The 23,631-nt window shown below is 40.9% G+C and overlaps 1 protein-coding gene across 1 annotated transcript in view; it reads left to right on the plus strand.

Annotated features, from left to right (window-relative positions):
- Positions 1-23,337, plus strand: part of LOC148514729 (vacuole membrane protein 1-like) — a 42,718-nt gene extending 19,381 nt beyond the window's left edge. Inside the window, exons 2-6 of the mRNA XM_088481044.1 lie at positions 2,600-2,693; positions 18,666-18,801; positions 21,706-21,796; positions 22,409-22,519; positions 23,182-23,337. Coding sequence (XP_088337170.1) covers positions 2,618-2,693; positions 18,666-18,801; positions 21,706-21,796; positions 22,409-22,519; positions 23,182-23,337 — 570 coding nt within the window. The 5' untranslated portion in view covers positions 2,600-2,617. The remainder of the gene's footprint in view (positions 1-2,599; positions 2,694-18,665; positions 18,802-21,705; positions 21,797-22,408; positions 22,520-23,181) is intronic.
- Positions 23,338-23,631: the final 294 nt, after the last annotated feature.

A 23,631-nucleotide genomic window follows, 5' to 3' on the forward strand; every position in this document is an offset into this window, starting at 1 on the left:
AAGTGAGGGGTCCCTGGGACCCACAATCCTTTTGGCTCAGCGCTATCACTGCTTGCCCCAGTTAACACATTTTAACACATGCACTTTAGTTCTGGGTACGCATTCCCCTTACGCATCTCTCGCAACTTATTTCCAATCTTGACTCTGTAAGGCATTCCTCCCCACTCTCCTCCGCCCCTTGGTAGTGTTATGTGACCTATGCGTATTATTTACTTGACCAGTGCAAGGGGCCTCAAAGACAGTGAAACTTAGTCTCAAAAGAATAGACTTTAATTATTTTTCACTTTGGAGACTAAGCTCTGCTGCTGTACAGTATGGCAGTAAATCATTCATTCTAATTAGCTGCTACAGTTCACTCACAAATGGTCAGGGTTGGCTTCATGGTTGGGAACTAGAGGAGCATGCCAGAACCAAAAAAGTTCTGTAGTATACCTGTCCCTGGCTTCCCTGTTTCTGCCCTGCTCCCCATGGGTCACAGTAATGGCCTTGTGCATCAGTGTAAGAATATTGTTAAACTTACTGCTGGGATGTCATTCACCTCTAGACTGTAAGGCTGCATACACACGTAAAGATTTTCTGTCCAACCATCCAACTAGTTGATTGGTTGGAATGAAAATCTGGTGACGTATGAGAGTAACTGATGATCAGCAACAGGACCGGATTAAGGCTTGTAGGGGCCCCAGGGCACCTAAATTGTGGTGGCCCCCTTCAAGCCACACGGGGCCCCACCTTCTCCCTACCCCTAGCCACCCTGAGCCTCCCACCCCCAAGCCACACGGAGCCTATTGCACCGCGGGCGCCGCTGACTTACCTGAGTGACGGCGTGCGCACGGGACCTCACGGTATAGCTGCTTCCTAGTCCTCTCCTCAGTGTCACAGACGTAATGTGTCACATGACGCCGATGAGAGGACACAGGAGCCGCTCTGCGCTGTATGCAGCAGCACTGACTGTGCTGCTACATACAGTAACACCAGATCGCGGCAGTGAGCCTCAATCCGGGAACAGGTGTCATTGGACACCTGTTCTCGGCAGGTTTACACTGAGCCTGTGTAGAGGCCCCTCCGTGTGTGGGGGCCCAGGGACGACCACCCCTGTCGCCCCCCCCCCCCCCCCCTTAATCCGGCCCTGATCAGCAATTTGCTCCTAAATTTCAGAAAACAGACGAAAATGGACGTTCAGACAAGTTTGTTAAATATTTGATCTAAACAATTTGTTCAAACAACGGTTTTTGTCCATTTTCCGACATTTGGGAGCAAATTGCTGATCATCAGTTACTCCCATGCCTTACCAGATTTTCAATCCAACCAATCAACTAGTTGGATGGTTGGACAGAAAATCTTTGTGTGTACCCAGCCTAAGATCTCACAAACAGGGCTTTCTCTGCACCTCCTTTGTCGGTCTCAGATGTACTTGTTCTGTGTTTATGTATGGTTTGTTTTTTGATTGTTTTGTAATTGTGACTTTGCAGCATTGTGGAGATTTCCTCCTTTGCCGACCGCGAGGCTGTTTTCAAGCTTAGCATGGTGTTATTCGGAGAATGCCGGTTCTCGCGACTAACCCAGGTCGGAGTAAGCATTCAGTTAACCTTTCAGTATAGACTGAGGGAGGATACCAGAGTACCTGGAAGAAATCCATGAAAACTCCACACAGATAGGGCCCTGTCAGAATTGAGCCAAGGAACTCAATGCTGTGATTCAGCAATGCTAACCACTTACGTTTTACTTACATTGTGGTAGCACTTCTCTTACAATGCTACTGTATTTCTTTTTCTTTTCGGAGGTGCCGTTTTAAAATTTTAAGCTGGGTACACACTGGAGCGATGTCGGGTCAATTTGCCATTTCGTAACGTCAAATTTCCTCTATCACTCAATGTACGGGCGATTGCGCGCTCCTGTGGTCACTAGCGATGGACACTAGGTTAGATATGCTGCACATCAAACCTAGCGATATCTCTAGCGACCTGTGGTATGTTAGTGATGGATGGAACAGTGATCATTCATTAACTAGTTCAAGTGTGTACGGGCAATCCCCATTCAAGGGCATTCGTTCCGATGTCTGAACGAATGCCCGTCGCTTCAGTGTGTAACAGTCTTAACTATGTTGGCCTGATCACAAACACACTGCATTTGTGGCACTATATTGGCTCATTGGAGTGTCGTGCAGCACTCATTATATCGGGAGCAGATCTGATGTGTTTTTGAACAACCGTCAGGCCTCGGGTGCTGTGTACACACTGCAATAATCAGACCGGTCATCTAAGTGCACTTCAGAGTTTAACATTCCTTTGTTTTTGTTTTTTCTCCCCTCCTACACATAGAGGATTAAGTCTCAGCAATGTCGTTTGTTGTATTGAGAGTATTGCACAATATGTTTTTATTACCATTCCATCTGCTTTATTGGAGTGCAGCACTGTGTGTGTGTATCATATTGCAGAGCTTTAGGCAGCTAAACTTGTTATCCTGTTTCTTCGCAAATATACTTGTAACTTAGTTAACCTAATGTTTAATTTCCCTGTTTGATGAATAAGTAAAGGCTATGTTTATGCATACAAGCAATGACCATGTGTGTTTTTTTTGTTTTTTTTATTCCCCTTCTCAGATTCAATTAACATATGAAATGGCAGAGAATGGCACTGATTGTGAACAGAGGCGCAGTGGGATGGGTAGAGAACAACACAATGGGAACTTTACAGGTATGATGGCCAAATGTTACTAATTATTTAGTTATTTTGTATTATTGAGTAAACATGCATTTCTCTGAAGTCAACCAGCACTTCTTGCAGTAACTGAGGTAGAAATCTAGGGCCCCACAGTTTTGTGTCACATGACTCGTTTAAAAGTGTTTGTGAACTTAGTACATCATACCACACGTATGCTTTTCCCTATTTGCCATTATTTTAAATAAATAATACATTGACATTTTGCTGCCATGTAAGTGACTTTAGGAACATAGTAGTCCTGTCTAAATGGACATTTGTTTAGTACAAGCCCAATTGTGGTATATTCACTGAACTTGGTTGCTATGTAGTTCAGTTTTAATCTTAAATACTTCACTTTGACAAATATGCACTTTTTAAAGTCAATAAAATAAAACTAGGTGGTAAGAATTGCGTTCAAGTTACATAAGAATAATTGTACTGTGCAGTTGGTCCCTATTAAAAAACAGGGACAATTGATGGGACATATCTGGAACAACTTATAAATATGCTTAAGGTGACTAATTTACATAGGAAGCTATTCATTACATTAATATTCTGCAGCTTTTAATCTGCATTGTAACAGTGATGTCCACTGAAGATTCATTGTAAAATATAGTCAGAAACTTTACTTGCATTTTTTTGTTCGTAATGTCTTATTAAAATTGAGTGTAGATGTGTGTGTGTGTGTGTGTGTGTGTGTGTATGTATATATATATATATATATTTTTTTTATATTATATTATAAATATATTCAGACATACAAGGGTCTAGTAAGCAGCACTCCATGTACTTCACATCACCGTTACAGGTAATGTGCAACATCTCAGATTTATTACAATCTTTCGTCAAGCCAACATATAAATACAAAAACTTACCTTAAATACTTTAAACATCCCCGAGTGTGTCAGGCGCCGAGCGGGCATCCCACCCCTCTGGCGGCATGACGTCACACGTCGTTCGGCGAGTCAGGTGACCGCAGACTAGAGACATAGAAGTGAATACAACCATCACCATGGTAATACCAATAAACATACTTGACATCATAATCGTGTAACTGCTCAATTGTATCAAAAATAAGAGGAATTAACCTCCAGATTATAGTACTGTTGACAGAGCAAAGTATAAAACCGTAAACCTATTACATTATAAACAATTCAGCACACAAAAGTTTAGTCCTGATCCCACTAGATAATAAACTTAGTAGAAAAAACTGCCGACTGCAAGAATCAGTACGAATACTCCTGTTCAATGATCATAATATCACATTACTAATCACTCTGAAGTCTTAAATTTGTGGTTGATAACATTGAAAGTTATATTTTTTTTTCTTATAAAAGAGAGACTTTAGTAGCTATACATTAATATCGGAATCTATAAAAAACAGGCCAGATTTAGTTGCTCATTTAGACCTCCCGTAGACAGTGTTCAAGAGGTGAATCCAATAGGCTTCCAGTCGTAATACATTTTTAGCTCTGTCTCCACCTCTAAAAGATAATGGCACATGGTTGATTAACTTATATTTTAGGGTTGCCAGGCTATGTCTTGCTGCTACAAAGTGCCTGGTGACAGGTTGGTCACTTTCCCCTCTAGCGCTAACCTGATCGAGCATCTGTGTTGTGCAGCTTTCTCTTTAAAAGGGCAAAAAGTTTTGCCCACATAAGCAAGGCCACAAGGGCATTTGATTATGTAGTTAATGTATTTGAAGTACTGGTCAATAAGTGTTTAAAGGGAATTTTTTTACCCAAATAGGGATGAGTAAAAAATGCACCAGTATTGAGGTGTCGACATGTCATACAGCCAGTACACCAGTATGAGCCAGGCATTTTGGAAAGGAAATGTTGGGAATGTCCCAGTTTCAGTGACGTCATTTTGTACCAATCGGTCCCTTAAATTCTTACCCCTTTTGAAGCAGGATAAGATACGGGAGTTTTTTAAAGAGGGAATACTTTTGTCTGATTGTGTCAACTGACAGAATTTCTTTGAGGTTCTTCTAACCACCAAGCGGGCATTCGAATATTCGGTGATCAGAGGAAAAATTGCCCCACTAGATTTTACTTTCTTTTTTAAGTTGTCACTTCTCGTAATTCTTAAAGCCCTGTTTTTTGCTGCCTCCAATTCCTTCAAAGGGCAACCCCTAGCCAAAAAATTTGGAAGCATTAGGTCCATGTGTGACCTCGTTTCATCCTCCATTACTTGCTATTCTCCTTATTCTGATGAGCTGTGAGAAGGGGAGTCCCTTTTTCATTGCTGGGGGGTGGTAACTACTGGCATGTAACATTGTATTTCTGTCAGAAGGCTTGGTAAAGAGACTGTTAACCAAACCTGAATCACTTCTGCAGATCTTTACATCTGGATAGTTGATTGAAAAGCTGTCACAGCTAAAGGTAAACTTAATTGTTACATCCATTTGGTTTACTTCATTCATTATTGCATTGAATTGATTTATATCACCTGCCCATAGGACAAAAAATGTCTATGTAGTGGGTATAAAATAATTTCTCAGAAAAAGCCTGAATCAACAAGCACAACACCCATTCCACTGGGAACATATAGGCATTTGCAAAGGCAGGGGCCACATTTGACCCCATGGTGCACCCCTGTAAATAAAAGGCCCCATCAAAAATAAAAAAAATTAAGTGTTTCTCTAACAAAGTCAGAAAAAATGACAATTCAGGACCCCTGTAATCAGGGTTATTTAACAATAGAGAACGTAGTACCTCCAGCCCCTGTCTGTGGGGTATTTTGGTATAGAGGCTAACTACTGTACAACAATTCAACAGAGCAAATAGGATTTGGGTAAGTTGGACAAATTCTGTAATTTCAACAGAAAATCCGTTGTATCCTTCAAGAACGTCTCCTGCAATTGGATAATCGGCTGAAGATAAAAATCCAAAAATTTGGCTATCGTGGAATAGATCGAATTTCTAGCCGAAATTATAGGACAGCCCGGTGGGTTTCTCATGTCCTTGTGTATTTTGGGCAAAGAATATAACTGCAGAACTAATGGGAATTCAGTTAGCAAGGCCTTCTTGGTGGATGGATCTATAATGGATTCTTCATATGCATTAATTAGAATATTTTCATTCTCCGCCTTATGTGCCGATGTGGGGTCCCCTGTCAATTTCATGTATGCTGAAGTATCACCCAGTTGTTTATATAGTTCTTCCTTGTACTTTGCTTTGTCCTGCAGGACAATAGCCCCTCCCTTATGCGCTTCACGAATAACAATTGAATCGCATTTGCTTAGATTTTTTAATGCAGTATTCTCTTCCTTCGATAAATTGGAACGAGGCCGTCTGTTATCTTTTATTGAGTTAGATACCTCATGATCTAGAATTCTGATGTAATTCTTTATAGCAATGTTAGATGAAGGTGGAACAAATGTGCAGGGTGCTTTAAAGGGATGATTTGCTGGGGCCCTATTATCAGAGAGGGAGTTGTTGTCAAAGTAGTTATTTAATCTAAGGTTTCTATTATGCTTCCAAAGGTCTTTTTTCCAACCAAATTCATTGAAGTTGTTCAATGGCACGAACGATAGTCCTTTTTTAAGCACCTTCTCTTCTGCATCAGTTAGTACATATGATGAGAGGTTCACCACTAGGTTTTGCATTTGTATGTCCTCTTTGCTCTGCCTCTGCCCACCTTGCCTTGTCTGTGCTCTGATCCTCCGCTCTGTGTGCGTGGGTAATAACCCCTAAAGGGGGTTTTTGTGAAGAGGGACTCTATACAGTCACTATTGCTAGCTGTATGGCTATTATTAGTGGAGGAGTCATCAAATGGAGCTGAAAACTCTCTGACCTTCCTACATCTAAACGCCCTTGGTTTATTCAATGGTTGTCTGCCGGTAGCCCAGGCGTAGACCATCTGTTCCTGGAAACCCTGGTTAACGGTCATTAACTTGCTTTTCTTGAAGTTGGTTAATTCCTTTCTATAGCTCTCAATGTTAGTATTAAGCTTGTCTAGCCAATTCATGGAGGTATCTTTTATCAAAAGATTTTTAAATTAAGTTTCCAGGTCAGCAATTTTCTTCCTGGTCTCCATCAATTCCCTTGTGGGCTCTTCTACCACTAGTAGTATCAGGTCAAAGGAGCATTTGTTGAGAACAGCCACCCACCGGTGGCAGAACTCGACATTGCTCCGACCTATTGTGGGTACGTTCTTTATACGAAAACCCCTGGGAATTTTTCGATCCCTGTGGTAGTCTGAAAGGGTTATACCATGCAGGTAAAAGTCCAATTCTCTTTTAATTTCAAAAGGGAGTGGTAGATCTCTTCTGGTGTGCCTGCCACATCTTTGAGAGTATCCTTTATTAGTAATAGATCAGCATCTGAGTCAGAAAAACTCAGAATCTCACCCAGGGGTAAAGTAATTGGGGAGAAACCCCCGGCTTCAAAGTTAATGGTACTTTGAGACAAGTTGATCTGAATTCTTTGATTAAGATATAACATAACATATCAGATCAGCAAAAGTAAAATAGACATCAACATTACAAAATGCAAAAAAGATTAAAAAAAATAATTGCTTGACACATACGTGTCTACTCCAGGGTCAGGTTTTAGATAGAACAATTATTCCAGAGAGTATATACACAATCACGCCCTACCACAGGTCATGTCCATAACCAGCATTTTGCGAATGAAAATATCCACCATAGTGGTGTTTTTTTAAAAAAAAGCACAAAACCAGCAAGGACAACCTTTCAATAGTATATACTTCAGGGATCAGAAAATGTAGTAATGAATCATGGGATTGTCTTCAAAGACTCCAAGCATGTGCAGTTTAGAAATGTCTTATATATAACAGTCATCAGTCAGATAAATCACGGCTCATGCACAAAAGTACAGTACCTTGTTTACTCATGAATGCCAATAAAATTTCCAAGAGTCAGGTGTAGTAATGGTCTTGATGTGGACATCACGACTACCGCGCTCAGACAACCAGGAATTTACTTTTTAGGGTGCATTGTCTAGTAATCTCACCGGATTTTTTATTTATAGATGCAAAAGGGACCGGCACTCCATCTTCCTCATGACAATGGCTGAGGTGCTAGCTCAGTTACAGCAGGCAGAGGAATACCGTAATGACATACAAGGATCTAGTAAGCAGCACTCACTCCAACGTCTTCTAAACACCGTTGCAGGTTATATGCAACATTTCAGATTTATTACAATCTTTCGTCAAGCCAACATTACAATACAAAAACTTACCTTAAATATCCCCGAGTGAGACAGGCGCCAAGACGTCATGCCGCAGTAGGGGAGGGATGCCCACTCTGCGCCTTTATTTTTATAGTCTTTGGTCAGATCTGCACTCCCACTTATATTCCAATTGCTGGGGTGCTCCTCAGAGATCACCCCATCCAGGGGGGCCCCATATACAAACTTTTGAAAAAAGAGTAATGAGTGAACTCACCAGAGCTTGTAAAAAGAAAAGGAGAGATTTATTCCAATAATTACATCATATGAGGATACGAAGATGAGACGTTTCGGTCTAGATAAGACCTTCTTCAGGCAAAGACGACCAGTCCACTGACTGTATAACCACCACAGTGACAATCCACTGCTATATATACCCTAGGTGAGCAGAAATCTAACTGAGCAGTTATGTCATTATTTTTTTTGATTGGATCTGGACTAGTATTAGGATGGAACCTCCACACTCCAAGATTTTTGTAGCTATTCTTTTTTCATTATTTATGCTGTTATTTTTGCAATTATGTTGCCATATTTCTTTGTAAACCATGGCACCTATTTATTGCCATGACAATGTGATGCTGATTAACTATGGTCAGGAAGTGGTATGTGCACTGCTCAGTCAGATTGTTGCTCACCTGGTTACTATGATTCCCACAAGGCCAGCTGGCCCTGATTGCTTGTTAGCTTTGTTGCCTTGGTGACAGACTCAGGTTTCCTACATTGCCAGCCACGAGTGCATGTAAACAGGAAGTGACGCTATGGAGATGTTTAATCAGTGGAAAATTGAGACAGACTTGTGATGATGTCACTTCCTGTGCAATCAGCTGTGGGTACTTCTTAGAGGGGGGTTTAGGGTTAGGCACCCTAAAGGAGAGTTAGGGGGAAAGATAGGTCAGTTTATACTTACCTAGGGATGATTGAGATTTCCTCCTCTGTCGGCCAGCCGCTGTCGGGATTTGAACCACCGGCCAGGGGGCCAGCGGTAATTCATACCGATTCCTCTAGAACAGGGGTCTTCAAACTTGGCCCTCCAGCTGCTGTGGAACTACACATCCCAGCATGCACTGCCACCTTTTTGATATAACAGCATGCTAAAACTATGTGCAGTGCATGCTGGGATGTGTAGTTCCACAGCATCTGGAGGGCCAAGTTTGAAGACCCCTGCTCTAGAAGGTACAGATTTGCTGCTGGTTTTGCGGCAGTGTCACAGTCTGTATGGCCTGTATTCTGTCAGTTGTCAAATGTCGTAGCCCCTGGGTTAGACAGTGTGCCAAGTATTTAACATTAGTCTGGCATGGCTGAAATTTGTCTTTTGCAACCTTGTGCCCTGTTTGTGAGAGATGAAGCAACAATAGTTTAGTATCATTCAAACATGACATAAACGAATCAGAGCACAACAATAAAATGTCTACATATTGAATTAGAACAGATCCATTGGTGGGTTGAAAAGATTGTAAACAGTCGTGTAAGGCCTGGGAGTAAATACTGGGGCTGTCTATGAAGCCCTGGGGAAATCATGTCCAAGTGTATTGTACGCCTCTGTATGTAAATGCAAATAGGTACTGACAGTCAGGGTGAAGAGGGACAGAGAAGAATGCAGAACACAGGCCAATGACAGTGAAGTGGGTTGCAGATGGTGGGATTTGCATAAGGATGACAGCTGGATTTGGCACTACAAGGAATTGGCTCTCAACAACTTTGTTTACACCCCTAAGGTCCTGTACTAACCTATAGCCCCTCCCCCCAGCCTTCTTTACTGGAAAAATGTGACTATTGGTTGGGCTAGCTGTACGAATTAAAATCCCCTGTTGTAACAACCTCTCAATTATGGGATAAACCCCTCTCTACCTCTGGTTTTAATGGGTACTGAGGGGTTTTTGGAGCTTGCCTACCACTTTTTAAATTTACAACTACAGGAGATAAATTTGCCATCAATCCAGTGTCCTGTCCAAAGTGAACCCGGTATTTGAAACGGTAGAGTGAAGCATTAATCTTGGTGGAGTGTCCATTATATCCCTTACCTCATGCGCAACCTTCTCTGGGATATCTAGGAATATACCATCAGGGGTATAGTAAATGACACATCCCATTTTACATAACAAATCCCTTCCCAGCAGATTAGTATGAGCTGCTGCTGCCAGGAGAAAAGAATGCCTGGTATGCAGTGGCCCGATAGTAACCTCTGCAGATTTGGTTAAAGGATAATGTTGCACTTTACCCGTTACTCCCATTGCTGGTACTGTTTTGTTGGTCACCTGTAAATTTGATGGAGAATTTAGAACAGATCGGGTCGCCCCTGTGTCTACAAGAAGAGTGTGTTTAGTACCAGCTACATCTATTGGCACTGTAGGCTCTTCCCTAGTACTCTCTGTTAACCTGACTGGCTGTAAACTACAGGTATGACCTGACCCCTAGAGCTGACTATCATTCTCCAGTAAAGCCACTATGTGAGCAGGTGACTGCTTAAAATCTCCTGCATTCTGTGGGTATTCTTTTGGTGTGAATTTATGCATTTTCTTATTATTTGTCCCCCAATTCCTCTCTTTACAGTGTCTACTTAGGTGTCCTCTCTGGTTACATGTGTAACATCTTACATTGGAAAGTTGTCGCTGTGCAGGTTGTGTTGCATGGAGAGTTTGTGTTTGTGGCTGGGCATGTTGATATGTGTTTTGTTGTTGTGTTTGATATGGGTTTTGTGGCTGTGTGTACAATCCTTCTAAAGCTTGAATGCTAACAGCCATTAGCTTCTCACTTTGCGTTTCTCTCTTCCTGAGGATGTTTTTACCGTGTTCTATAGCTGGTTCCCTGAGGGCATCTACAGTAATCCCCCTCCAGTTAGGCTGAGAGGTTTGAACCCTGGTCTTTAGATTGTCTTTAAGACCATCCATGAGTACCGTGACAGCTACTTCCCTATGATGGGTGTTATCTTTTATATTTTCTATACCTGTATATTGAGTGATAGTCATCAGCACTCAGGTGAAATAATCTGCTGCAGACTCACTTTTTCTGTCTAATGGCAAAGATTTTTCTCCAGTTCACTACAACTGGGAAATATACGGCCAATTGGGTAACTATACAGGTGATATTACTTTGATTATTTTCATCAGTTAAGGGGCCATCTCCATCCAATACACAATCCGAGATAAACTTTTTCACGTCGGTATTGGCTGGAAGACATGCATGTAATACCACTCGCTGATCTTTGTGGGTTGGCTCATGAGCATTACCTAAGTCTTTTACAAATTTTTGGCAGTTACCTAATTCTTTTCTAGGGTCGGGAAACTCTGTCATTATTGAATGTAGCTCTACTCTTGTCCATGGACAATGCATTGCTACATGTGGGTACTACACCATCTCCTTCCGGATTCCCATTGGGAACTGTTATTGTCCGGACGGGATGCATACCTTCCGCTTTGCTATTTTTAAGGTTACTTATGGGAACTTTTACCTGGGTACTCGGGGGGGGAAGGGGGGGGGGTCAATCTGCTACTTTGGCGCATTATATTACCTTCATCAGTTTCCACGGCTGATACAGCTGGTGGAATCATTTCTGTTGCTACATTTGGTGGGGTTACTACTGCTGATACAGTTGGTTCCCTTTCTAGGTTTAGTGCTGTCTCTAACAGATTTACTGCATATGCAATGGCTGAAATTTCAACAGGTTCATCATCTATATACACATTTTCCTTATGATTACTCAGGATAGGGTTCAAATTACTTACATTTTTATAATTTTTGGTATCCGCTGTACCGTTGCCTTCCACCGCATAGGGTGGTGGGGACGTGCATGCGCTAATACCTATACCTTTTGCACCTCTACCTTTTGGTGCGTGCATGTTCCCTTGAGGCGCGCACCCGACGCTAACCAGCGCCGCGGCCGCGCCTCCCTGTGATGCATGCGCAACGCTCTTTTGCGTTGTGCTCGTGACGTTACTTAGCGGCGCGAGCACTCCACTTAACCACGTGTTCCCCTCATGCTGCCAATTTTAGGAAAAGGTTTCTCACGTTCCTTGGTCATCTTAACCCATACATCACAGTACGCAGTTGCATACTCACCATATTTTGCATACATTATATGTCTTGCCGAACCTGTCGGCCCTTCCAAAAGCAGCACATTGTCCACCATACCCAGCGTCAGCCTGGCACCCATCTGGGAAAACGCTAAGCACTTTTCGCTAGTATGTTGGACCGGTGAACGATTCAATAGAGCTATGTTCACGTACACCTATCCTGTTGTGCACAGCAGTCCCGCTAACTGTTATGGACGGCTTGCACAATCAGGGTACAGAATAACGTCTTATACGATTAGACTGTCTTTCCAGACATCTTTCAGCCCTTGTCCGGTAGCTCACCCTTGTTGAGTACTCTCCCCTGTTAGAATTTAAGTGTTCCAATAACACTTACCTTTCCAGTGATTTCATCCACTACCCCCAAGCTACAATCACGGTCTGCCCAACCATGTGGTCTAGTCGCAGTGTCCAGAGAACCTAACTGATCAATGGGCCCTGCGACTCCTATTGGGTGCTGCTTTTCGAAAACCCCTTGTTTTCTTCAAGGTACAAAATCCCTGTCCTTGCTGCAATACACCTGCTATGTGTACATACTCAGTAGCTTTCTGCCTCGTCGGACACCTACTGAGTCTTTTAGGCCCGACACACGGTACCTCGTCTATAGGTTTCGACCTGCAGTCCCTATCTTACACTTTACAAGCACACGTTTGCTCACACACACTTTTTTAGTTTTCTGCGCAGAAAATAAACTTTTCACTAGTATGGCAGTATGATACAGAGGTTTTATACAATGTAATTGTTATCAATATGACAATACTATCAGAATGATTGTTTGAAACACGTGGCAGCAATACAGGAAACACGTATACGCTATTATGCGAATCGCACTTTAGTGCCGGGACAGACAATGAAAGAAACAAACTTTTCTCCCCTGCCCCAGGTTCTAGCCAGCACTCCTTGAAAACACACACAATAGCGGATATCGGCTTCACAACACTGAATGGTGCAGGTTTTGAACACAGTGCATTCTTTCCTGCATATGGCGTCCTTCCACCCTTTGTTGCGAAATCGAGATCCGGTCGCTATCGTGCGACTTCTCGGTGGCTTGGCCTCCAAACTATAAGCCCCCAACTATGAATACCCCTGTAATCGCTAGTCGCTTTTAGCGCTGCAAGTCTCATAAAAAATAATTGCTTTCCAGCCCAACTGTGCTTCCGAAGCACAAAAGTTTTATTATTCACATAAAGGATAATACGCACTTTGATCTAAACAATTAGCGCAAAGAAGCAAGTAAATACAAAAGGTACAGCATGATTCATACGCATGCGCACCGGTCCCAGTATACAGTCGTCAATCCTGAGGTCTGTGGTCATCCAAGAGAATGGCTACTGACTGGGACCGGTGAGCAGGTTATATACCCTACAGATCATAACAGCAACAATGTAGACGGACAACCATAATTCCATTGGTTCTTGCTATTGGTCTTTGTAGTACGCTGTAGTTCATAGGACAGTTCATATGTTGTCACTAGGGGTATGTCCCAATTCTCCAACAATGTCTTGAGATTACATTTGTCTTTCTTTAACTGGTTTAAGACACTACATACAGAGTATACATTCTTCTAACCAATAATTTCCTATAATCCATAACCATCGAACGTAAAATGCGACTCCCTCGCTGATAGATTAGAATATCTGGAAATAAACAGGGTGTCAGTATAGTACCAAACATGCTGTGTCTACCATGTTGTATACCTTAAATATCATATATGCACACTTTATACCATAATGATTGTCTAACAAAACCTTTTAATTATTAAGCTTAATGCTAGGGAACCTTTTCTATATGTGCTTGCATAAGTAATAGTGAGATATTTACAGGAATTCATCAGCGAGTGTCTGAACGCAGCGCAAACGTTGCGCTGCGTGTATGTGTCGTGTATCATGCAAATATGTGCTATATGTATTTTATTCGTTAATGAGTGTCTGAATATGTGTCATGGATTAATATATCTCTCTCTTTATCCAGTAACTGGTATTTTTGATATTCTATCTGTCTGAACTAAGTCAACAAATGCCAGACAATGAAGTTGTTCTGATCAGAGGTGACCAGCAGATAGATACTTGATGGAGTCACAATGTCTGATGGCTAATCAAAGGCCTCTTCTGCCTATTTGGAATGTAAACTTTAGTTCCTTTAGGCATACAATGATAGTCAGACTTATGACAATGGTTTCTAATTTTGTATTTAAAACATTTGTGTGCACCTCCACAGTATGTGTGTGTTTTTCAATTATCTGCCACAGATCTACACAGAACCTGTCTCCTATACACTGGCTAAAAGTTTTTTATTTATATATATATATATATATATATATATACATATACACACACACACACACTTGTGCGCATTGGCTTGCTTCCGATGCAGAGTAGCGTACGATTTTACTCTTGATCAGCCCATAAACGACTAGATCATCAGATAATAATTACAAACTATCATAACCAATTATTTGACTTCGACAGTTACTACACAGGTGATGGAGGGGAATGTCAAATGTGTTACTATGGGGTAAGAAGGGAATGTGTAACAACACGGGTGAGGGAGGTGAATGTGTTACTAAAGCTGTGAGGGACATAGTTTTTCTACATAGGTGAGGGAGGGGAATGTTGAATGTGTTACGAGTGAGGGAGGAAAATGTGTTACTACACAGGTGAGGGAGGGTAATGTATAGCAGTGAGGGAGAGCATGCATTACTATAGAGGTGAAGGATTAATGTGTTACCGGAGTGGTTAGATGGAAATGGAAACAGTAAATATCTAAGGTCTACCCAGGTGAAACCGGGCACATCAGCTAGTGTCCCATATTTGTTGAATATGCCCCATAGAATGCATTTATTCTTCATCAACATGCCCTTATAGTGCCCTTATACTTTGGTATCCAACTAGCTGCAAGTTGCGGTGTTGGATACCATATTACCAGAGTAATTCAGTATTTCCTATATGCAGGGCAGCTGTTCTGAAAAGCAGTCGTCCCCATGATCCCGAACACTGTCTAGTATTTAGCTGCAAAACTTTACATGGCAGTGTTGGTGTACGTGCGTGAACTGAGTTGACGCATGCGCACTACCGGATAAAATGCAGTGCAGATGAGGTGGAGGGATTTGAACACATCCCTCTACGCAACACGGTGCGCCTTCCAATGGGGCTTCTGGAACCAAAGCCATCTGAAAATGGCATAGATTCCCGAAGACAAACTTCGAATACTGAAAGTTTGCTGAACTTTAGGCAGCCCAAATGGCCCCCTAATAATGAATGGACCCAAAAAGCATGTGTAAATGAGCGTTTCCGCATGTGTAACAGGCCCCTGTATACAGTATATAAAATGTTTTTTTTTTTGTTTTGTTTTTTTTATGGACTGTAAAGTACATTATATCCATTCAATTCTGAAATCTCAGTGATAAATATTTAATCTTTCATGGTTTTTATGACTAGTTTATCCCTGTTCTCGTGTGGTTTCAGATTAGAAAATGTCTGTAATCTGAGATTTGTTTTTTCCATGGACAGTTTAAGATTGACATAACAAGTACTGATTTTTCATTCATATGTTTTTCCTGGTTAAACTGGGGTGGAGAGTAATTTCAGAAAGCTTGAGCAGGGCCTGTTCATTAAAGGTGCCTACACACTAGACAATGTGCTCACGAAGCGATATCATGAACGATTTCCTTTTGAATTCTCCCCGGAAGCTCTCCTGTACTCCAGGACATGATATGGTGCTAAAAATTGTCCAATCTGACCAACGACTTATCGTGCGTCCTTAACTATTTCTAGTGCGTCGTGTAGGAGACTGGCAGATCTTGCCTGCTGTAGGCAAGATCTGAAGATACGACGGACGACCCGCTGGTACGCGACTCGTTATCATGAATGGACACTCGCAATTTTCACATTTTTTGCACAATCTGTCTTTCCGTTTCATCGAAATTGGGCGTATTGTGCAAAATATCATCTAGTCTGTACGCACCTTTACTACTAGGTGTATGTTTGCTTTTTTGTTTACATATTAGTTATTTTCATCTGCAGTATATAGTTTAACATTTAGCATTTTGTTTTTTTTCTAGCTTGGTTTACATTTACTGTGCTTTAGTGCAAGAAGACAAATATACTTCCCAGTTGCTCAGCGGACAGTTTTTCCTGCCAGACTGGACCTAGCCTGTAGCTGGCAAGACGGGCACACTTTCTGTAAAATACAGAATGCCTTAGTGGAAGGCAATGTACTGTACATAACGTAAAGCTTTGTCTAGTACAGTATATTCCATACATTTCCCAAAAGCCATAATTACGCAGAGATATTTTTTGTGCTCATAAATTGTATCCATGTTAAACTGCTAACTAGACCAATATATGCTAAATAGATGTAATGCAATTAACATTTTATAGGCCTAATTCCCTACAAGTCCAACACCATGCTTCATACTGATTTTTTTTGTTAGGTTCCTATTCACTAGCCTCCCATTTAGATCCTGCTTCTCACTTCATAATAGAGGTTGTCGTTTTAACTTATTGTTAACATTTATTTCTATATTGCCAGCATACTCCCCAGTGCTTTTTTACTTGAGCCTGTATATGTTATTTTGTAATAAGTGCCTTTGCTAGGTGGGTAGGGGGGATTATGAAAAGATAATAATTTGCAATCTTGGCCTACATCTAAGGGAATACAGCTAGGCTCACAAGAGGCTAAAATGTTTACCTTTGCCGGTGATCTGTTTCTTTTTACTTTTACTGCAACTCCTGCTTCCACGTTGGCAGCTCTATTGCACAAGATTTGGACTTTTGGCAGCACCTCCTGCTTGGTAATTAGCATAAACCAATCCATAGCTATGCTTTTCAGCTCTAACCACTGCGCTCCCTCATGGGTACACATTATCCCATTACAATAAAAAGCTATTTAATATTATGTACTAGTAAAGAGACCCGACATATGCCTAATCACCTCAGTCTGCCCGCGGCTGTGACCCGGGCCCAATGTCTTCTGCCTGTCCGTCCTGTCCCCTATCACAACCTGTCTTGTCACTCACTCTGTCCTACTCCATCCCGTTCTCTGTCCGCTGCACTGTCCTGCCCTGCTCTCTTGCTCCTCCCCATGCTCCATCCCGCCCCTTCCCACCATGCATACTTTTTTTTTTTTGGCAGGTCCTCCTTGCCGACTTGGATCTGTCCAGTCTGTCTCGCAGGGGTGACTGCTGAAGGGGTGGGACCACCCCGGTTCCAGTGCATGTAGGAGATGGGGCAGACTAAAGAGGATTATTATATAGATTCTTGAGAACAGATAACCATTAAAAAAATCAGTATTGGGTTTGTGCAATGGCTCCCTTTCTTAACAAGTACTGACTTGATTTATATGCTTGCTCTGTCTTGTGAGTTATTATTGATGGCAAACACATATGAATTATTCATAAGTATCTATAACAGGAGATGTTTGTCTCCCCACTGGAGCATACTCATGGGTCTCACTCCCTCACACAGTTGTCCTAAATGTAACCAAACTGCAGCTTTATCATTGTCTGTGGAAGCACTATGATATGTAAATGCACATTTCAAGTAAAACGAGATACTAAAGTACATCTAGTAAACTATGTTCAATTTGGCCTGGAATGGGCAATACATGGGTGTATTCCACTAGGGTGAAGGATCAGAAGAGGATGTAAAATGCTATTTCTGGCTAGAAGTGCATCAGTGAAAAAAACTAACCTTTTAAAATTGGGTTCTAACGGGACGCCCTGTTTTTCAATTGTACAAAGAATTATTCTATTTGTTTTGCGTGGATTGGGTTGAAATCATGTTTGAAAAAGCAAAGACAGTTGAATTTATTTCTGCTGTATCGGAGTCATAAAGGTATATTGGTGGACTAGGGTATGCAGGGCCATTAGGGGGAATGCAACTATAGAGAGACACAGGCATCTCCATTTTCTCTCTGGCACTTACATAAACTAAAGATAAACTGGAATACTATCAAACTGACTATTCGGTGCAGCAGGCTTATATATATTACTAATTGGGAATAGTACGGTCACCTGAAATAGGTCAGTACTTCAAGAACCACAAATGTGTTGAACACACTGTAGTGGCCCCAGGTAAAATTAAGGCACACTATGTATTTTTGCTTACATATATATAGGCTAGCAGATTTGATGTTCGTCTGGTTCAACATAGTCTTTTCTCTCTCATTCCTCTTGGCCTCTCATGCCCAGCTGATATCCACAAGAGTGCAGTCCCACACCTAGTGATGTCTGTGACTGCCAGGACAGAAGGATAGTGACAGCATGCTGGTCACTGTAGTCATTTGCCAACAGTTGGGGTTTTCCACCAAGGTAGAGTGCAGGGCTCTGAGGCATTGGACCCTACCTGGGATTTCCCAGCCCCCTTCTCAACAGGCCATTCTGAGGATATATAGGTACACTACGCTCATCCATGCATAGTCAAATTCAGAGTAGTCCGTCTAACCACCTAGAGGCAAGTACTGGAGGAAGATCCTCTTATCTCTAACAGCAATAGTCTGTTTGGAGCTCCTTCGTTTAACTGGGTGAATGTTTGACTTGCAATGTTCATTTTGAATCTGCTTCTAGCTAAGTTTGTATATGCAAATGGTCATGTAAATCCCCGTCGGGATGTTTTACTTAACCATTTATTATGATGTAGTGACTACTGTTTTTGTGTTCTGTATGTCCTGGTTTTGAAGTGGAGACTTCTGATTTTCTCTTTCAGATTCCTCCTTCCTGAGTGAGAAGAAGAGGAGGGACCGGGATGAACGACAGAGTATTGTTCTTTGGAGGAAGCCATTCATTACCTTGCAGTATTTTTTCCTTGAAACCCTGATAAACTTGAAGGAATGGAGCTTAAAGTAATAAGTTATTACAGTATTCCATAGCTGGAAATGATTTGTTGAAGCTTCTGCTAATTCAGTTTATAGTATTTTTCTGTTATTGTCTTCTGCTAAAGGCTATGCTATGAAATAGAGATTGCAGGGCTCAATGACCACTGGGACTTTTATTATATTCATTTGATTTTAGAACAAGTACTCACATAGAAACACCTCTAGAATAAAAGCTATAAGAAAGGACATTAGATGGAGTTTAAATGCTGTCCATGAATTTGTTTCTCAGCTTACAAGCTGAAACGCATTACAAACACATCCACCATATTTCTACTTAGAATATATTGTTTTGTCTTGCATTATCTGATCATAAATTCATTTTATCGATTCAGCACAAAGTTCTATATTTTGATTTTGCTTAATCTGGGTGCAGCTCAATGTCTGGGAGCGCAAGAAATATTTTCAAGTCTGATCCTGAACAATTTCCAATGTCCTATTCAGCATCTTATTATCTGAGCAGCTATGTAGAGTCCTGGCAGTAATTAGTCCCATTTATCTGAGGACTTTGGTATTAGAAATGTACACATGCTGTTCTAACAAGACATATAACTGACAGACAAGAATTCTTGTCGTCAGATTCTCTGTATTCGGAATGCTTATAACTATCTCGGTTATTGTCATTTCCGATGGAACTATCACATTGTGCTCACAGCGCTGCCCGTGCTATCCAGTTTTGTCCTTGTGGTGACTTGTGATTAGGGCTTGGAAGCTTTTACATTTTTTTATTTATTTTTAATGTTTTTACTAGCCAAGCCTGGCAACACTTGTGTAACTGTACACAAAATGTAGATACTTGACTGTATTCCGTAGTTTTATTTGCATACTTTTTTTAATTGGCGCTATTGGTAGATTCCAGTGAGTACAGATTGAAAAAGCCTGTTTTGTGCTGTAACCTGGCACATATTCATGTCTGACGTTCATTTATCTTTGTGGTGGAAGATCTAAGTTGGACCACATTCAGCTGTGATTTTGCGGTTGTTTTGCTTTTTTTTGAGCTGGCAGCTAATGATGTAACAATTTGGCCCGCCCCAGAATGAGGTAATAAAATATACATACTTCCCAGAAAGTGGATCATTTCCACGGTAACATAAGTGTAGTTCTTCAAATTGTTGGGTTAAAAAAACGAAAGAAAAAAAAGTGTTTGAAAGGGCTATGGTTTAAATGATGTAGAAAGATCTGTAATACAATACCTAATTGCATGTTAACAGACACTCATATGAAACAAAAAATGCACACCATACTGTTTAATGCTTGTTTGATTTTTAAAGGTCAGCTGGATTATATGAAGTGTTATGGTTATTTCCTGTACTAGTATAAATCCGAAGAGAGGTGTTTAACTTTAATTATTGCAACCCAGTGCTTAGAAGTTCCTTAATTTTGCATTATTTTAAATCCCCTTTTGACACCATGGGCTAAATGTAATAGGGTGCGAGTTAAATTGCTGGAACAAACCTGCACCTACTCGCACAGTTGTAGGTGCAAGTTTGTCCTGCAACTCGCAAATGTAATGGGGTGCGAGTTTGACTGGGTTGTGAGTTAAACTGCGGGCAAACTCGCACCTTGTAATGCGAGTTTCTTAACAAGGTGCAAGTTGACAGAAGCATGCACAGATCAGCAAGGATCGTGCATGCTTTTGTGTGTAAAAGTAAAAAAACAAAAAACAAAAAAAAAACAATAAGCATAACCAGCCTCGGTTAGCATAACCAGCCCCAAGGCTCTTTGAGTCGGCCCTGGTTTACAAAATACAGTGGGAAAAAATGTGTGGGGGGTCCAAGAGCCAGGAGCTGGTCCAAGAGCCAGCACCTGGCTCTTGGACCCCAACCAGGATCAACTCACAGAGCCTGGTGCTGGTTGTTGAAAATACGGGGGACCCCTACGTCTTTTTCCCCCCGTATCTTCACAACTAGGATTATCTCACACAGCCCGATGCTGTTGTGCTTTGGGGTTGGGGACCCCATGTAATTCTTTATAATTTTAACACTTTAATAGGTTTTTGCACACAGAAGCCTTCACGGAATATATTGATCTGTGAAGGCTTTTTGTGAAACACACACCTGCTGAGGATAAACTCGCTAGCTTGAAACAGGTCTATTATTTTAGGAGTTTTATTTAAGTAATTTAAGTAAGTCTATTACATTGGGTGAGTTGTATGGTTTCCATGGGAAAACTTCTGGATACATCTTTGCACCATGCGAGTTGTGGGAATGCGAAAAACATGCGAGTTTGCATGTTCTCTCAGCCTATTACATGTGTGAGTTGTAAAAAAAAATTTGAGTTTAGCGCTAAATTAGCATTTTATTTTTTATTTTTACAACTCGCACACTATTACATTTAGCCCCATGTATAACTTCTTTGGTTATTACAGAAGAAGTAAAATAATAACTTCTTGCTTGTGTGTGAATTATTATATTATTATTGCAAAGTAACAAGTTTATGAACAAATTACTGACCTCACCATTGCACCCACATAAGGAGTACAGTAACTTAGTCACATGTATGAATGAGCAGTAACAATATAAAGCCTCCATACACAGATAAAGACTATTTCATACATGGAAGTAACCCAAATACATTATAATCCATAGCAACCAACCAGCTAACACTTTTAATTACCCTCCTGTCATTTTGATTAATGGATGCATATGTATTAATGTTTATAATAGCTTTATTAAGGCCTTTAAAATGGCACTTGTGCTTTTTTATGTGAGACCAAGAAGACTTGGCATACGTAAGAGCAGTGCAAATGTGTATATTGTATACAGTTTTGTGAAGGTTGCAAGTAACTTTTTTTTTTTTATGTAAGACCACTTTTATTTTAGGTTTAGTGTTCCTCCTAAGAATGTAATAACTGCATTCACTTCATCTCCATAGGTTATGGCACCGTCGTGGGATGGTGGGGTCATTATTGCTCCTACTTGCAGTTCTTACAGTAGTGTATTATATTGAAGGAGCACATCAACAGGTATGCAAATAGTTTTTCCTCTGCAATACATAAGCGCAGTGTAGCTATGTTTTGCATGTTGCTTGCCTGGTCAGATAGACAGGGTTGTAACAGAATATAGCAATTTGTTGACTTTTGTTGCACTTTGTTTCTTTTCTTAATCTGTGCAAAGCATATTGTGACTATACATCTCATCTTCCGTCAAGTTTTATTATAGACTTAATAAGTCACTGGAACTTTGTGGGAGTACTACGTCACCTGGATATGTACTGAATTATTGCAAGTTTAAAAAGGAAAACACAAAACCTGTACCTAAATGCAAAGTGCAAGTGTTATGCAGGGTGTACTTTAACATTCCCACTAACTAGTCCGATTTCTATAGTTCTCCACAAATGACCCTACTGTGGTCCTAGGAATAGAGTTAACGAGAAATAAAACAAAATTTTTTCTTGCAAGATGGAGATATATTTTTGTCTAAACAAATATGTTCACACCCAAAATACTTTCTGAATTTCCTTTCTCGTTTTTCAGTAAACCATTGAAACAAATACTGTCGTTCTCCTAAAGGTTCAGCCTATAGACTTGTGGTATTCCTTGTATGCGGTGCTATTTACAAATGTTTTTCTCTTGCAGTATGTTCTTTATGCTGAGAAGAAATTTTTATGGTGTGCCTACTGGGTAGGCTTAGGAGTTCTGTCCTCTGTTGGACTCGGAACAGGTCTTCATACCTTTCTTCTATATTTGGTAAGATTACATTATACTCTTTCATTTAAAGAAAAAATACGGCTTTCGTTAAAATATATATATAATATATTTTAATTTATTTATTTTTTCCATTAATACATTTTTATTGAATATATTGCAAAATATTTATGGGGGTACAGAAAAGAGAAACGGGAAAACATACATAAAATAAATTGTAAGGGGGGGGGGGGATGACAGTACATCCATAGACATTAGACAAAAACTTAAAACCGTAAATACAGAAATTAGTAATAAGCAAAGTATTTTGGTCCGCCTGTGGGAGCTCATTCAGACCAAAGGGAGAAGGACTCAGAGGATTTAGAGAAGGCAGGGATATGGGCGGATCCCTTCCATCGGTAAAACATAGGTGCCAGGGATGCCATTCCTCAATGGGAGATGAAGTGGCCATAGAATAATCAACCTCTCTCGTCTCCATTTCATAATGGAATTGTGTTTTCGTTATAACTTTGGCAAAAGGGGGAGGAGAAGGAGATTTCCAGTGCTGAGCTGTAGTGGCCTTAGTAGATATCACAATGTGACCGAGAACATAACGGTCAGATTTAGGGACAGAGGCTGGATACCAGTGGAGAAGAGCGAGGGGGTGTCCAGAGTTAGTGAGACCTAGAACATCATTAATGAGAGTAAAGACTTCTTCCCAGAAGGGGCGTAAAAAAGGACAATCCCAGAAAACATGGAAGATAGAGCCTTCAGAGTGGCAGAGACGCCAACAGAACTTTGAGACTGTGGGACAAATTTTATGCAGCCTAGAGGGGGTCAAATATAATCTATTTAAAAGTTTTACATACACTTCAATATGATTAGTACATTTACCTAATGAGAAGGAAGAAAGATGAATAGTCTCCCATTATGAGAAGGTGAAGGTACGTTGGAGATCTGTTTCCCACCGGAGTTGGGCAGGGGATTTAACCATCAGAGCTGTAGAAGACAATAGGGAATACAAATAAGATATAGCCCCACTAGAAAATGGTTTAGTGAGTTTACTCACAATTTGGTTTGGCGGAGTTTGGAATGCATTGGGACCTGTATTCATCAGGGCATACCAATGTGTAAGTTGTTGGTAGTAAAACCAAGCTGAGGGTCCTAATGGATAT

Source organism: Taudactylus pleione, unplaced genomic scaffold (assembly GCF_031769625.1).
Source record: "Taudactylus pleione unplaced genomic scaffold, aTauple2 ptg000260l, whole genome shotgun sequence".
Lineage (NCBI taxonomy): Eukaryota > Metazoa > Chordata > Amphibia > Anura > Myobatrachidae > Taudactylus > Taudactylus pleione.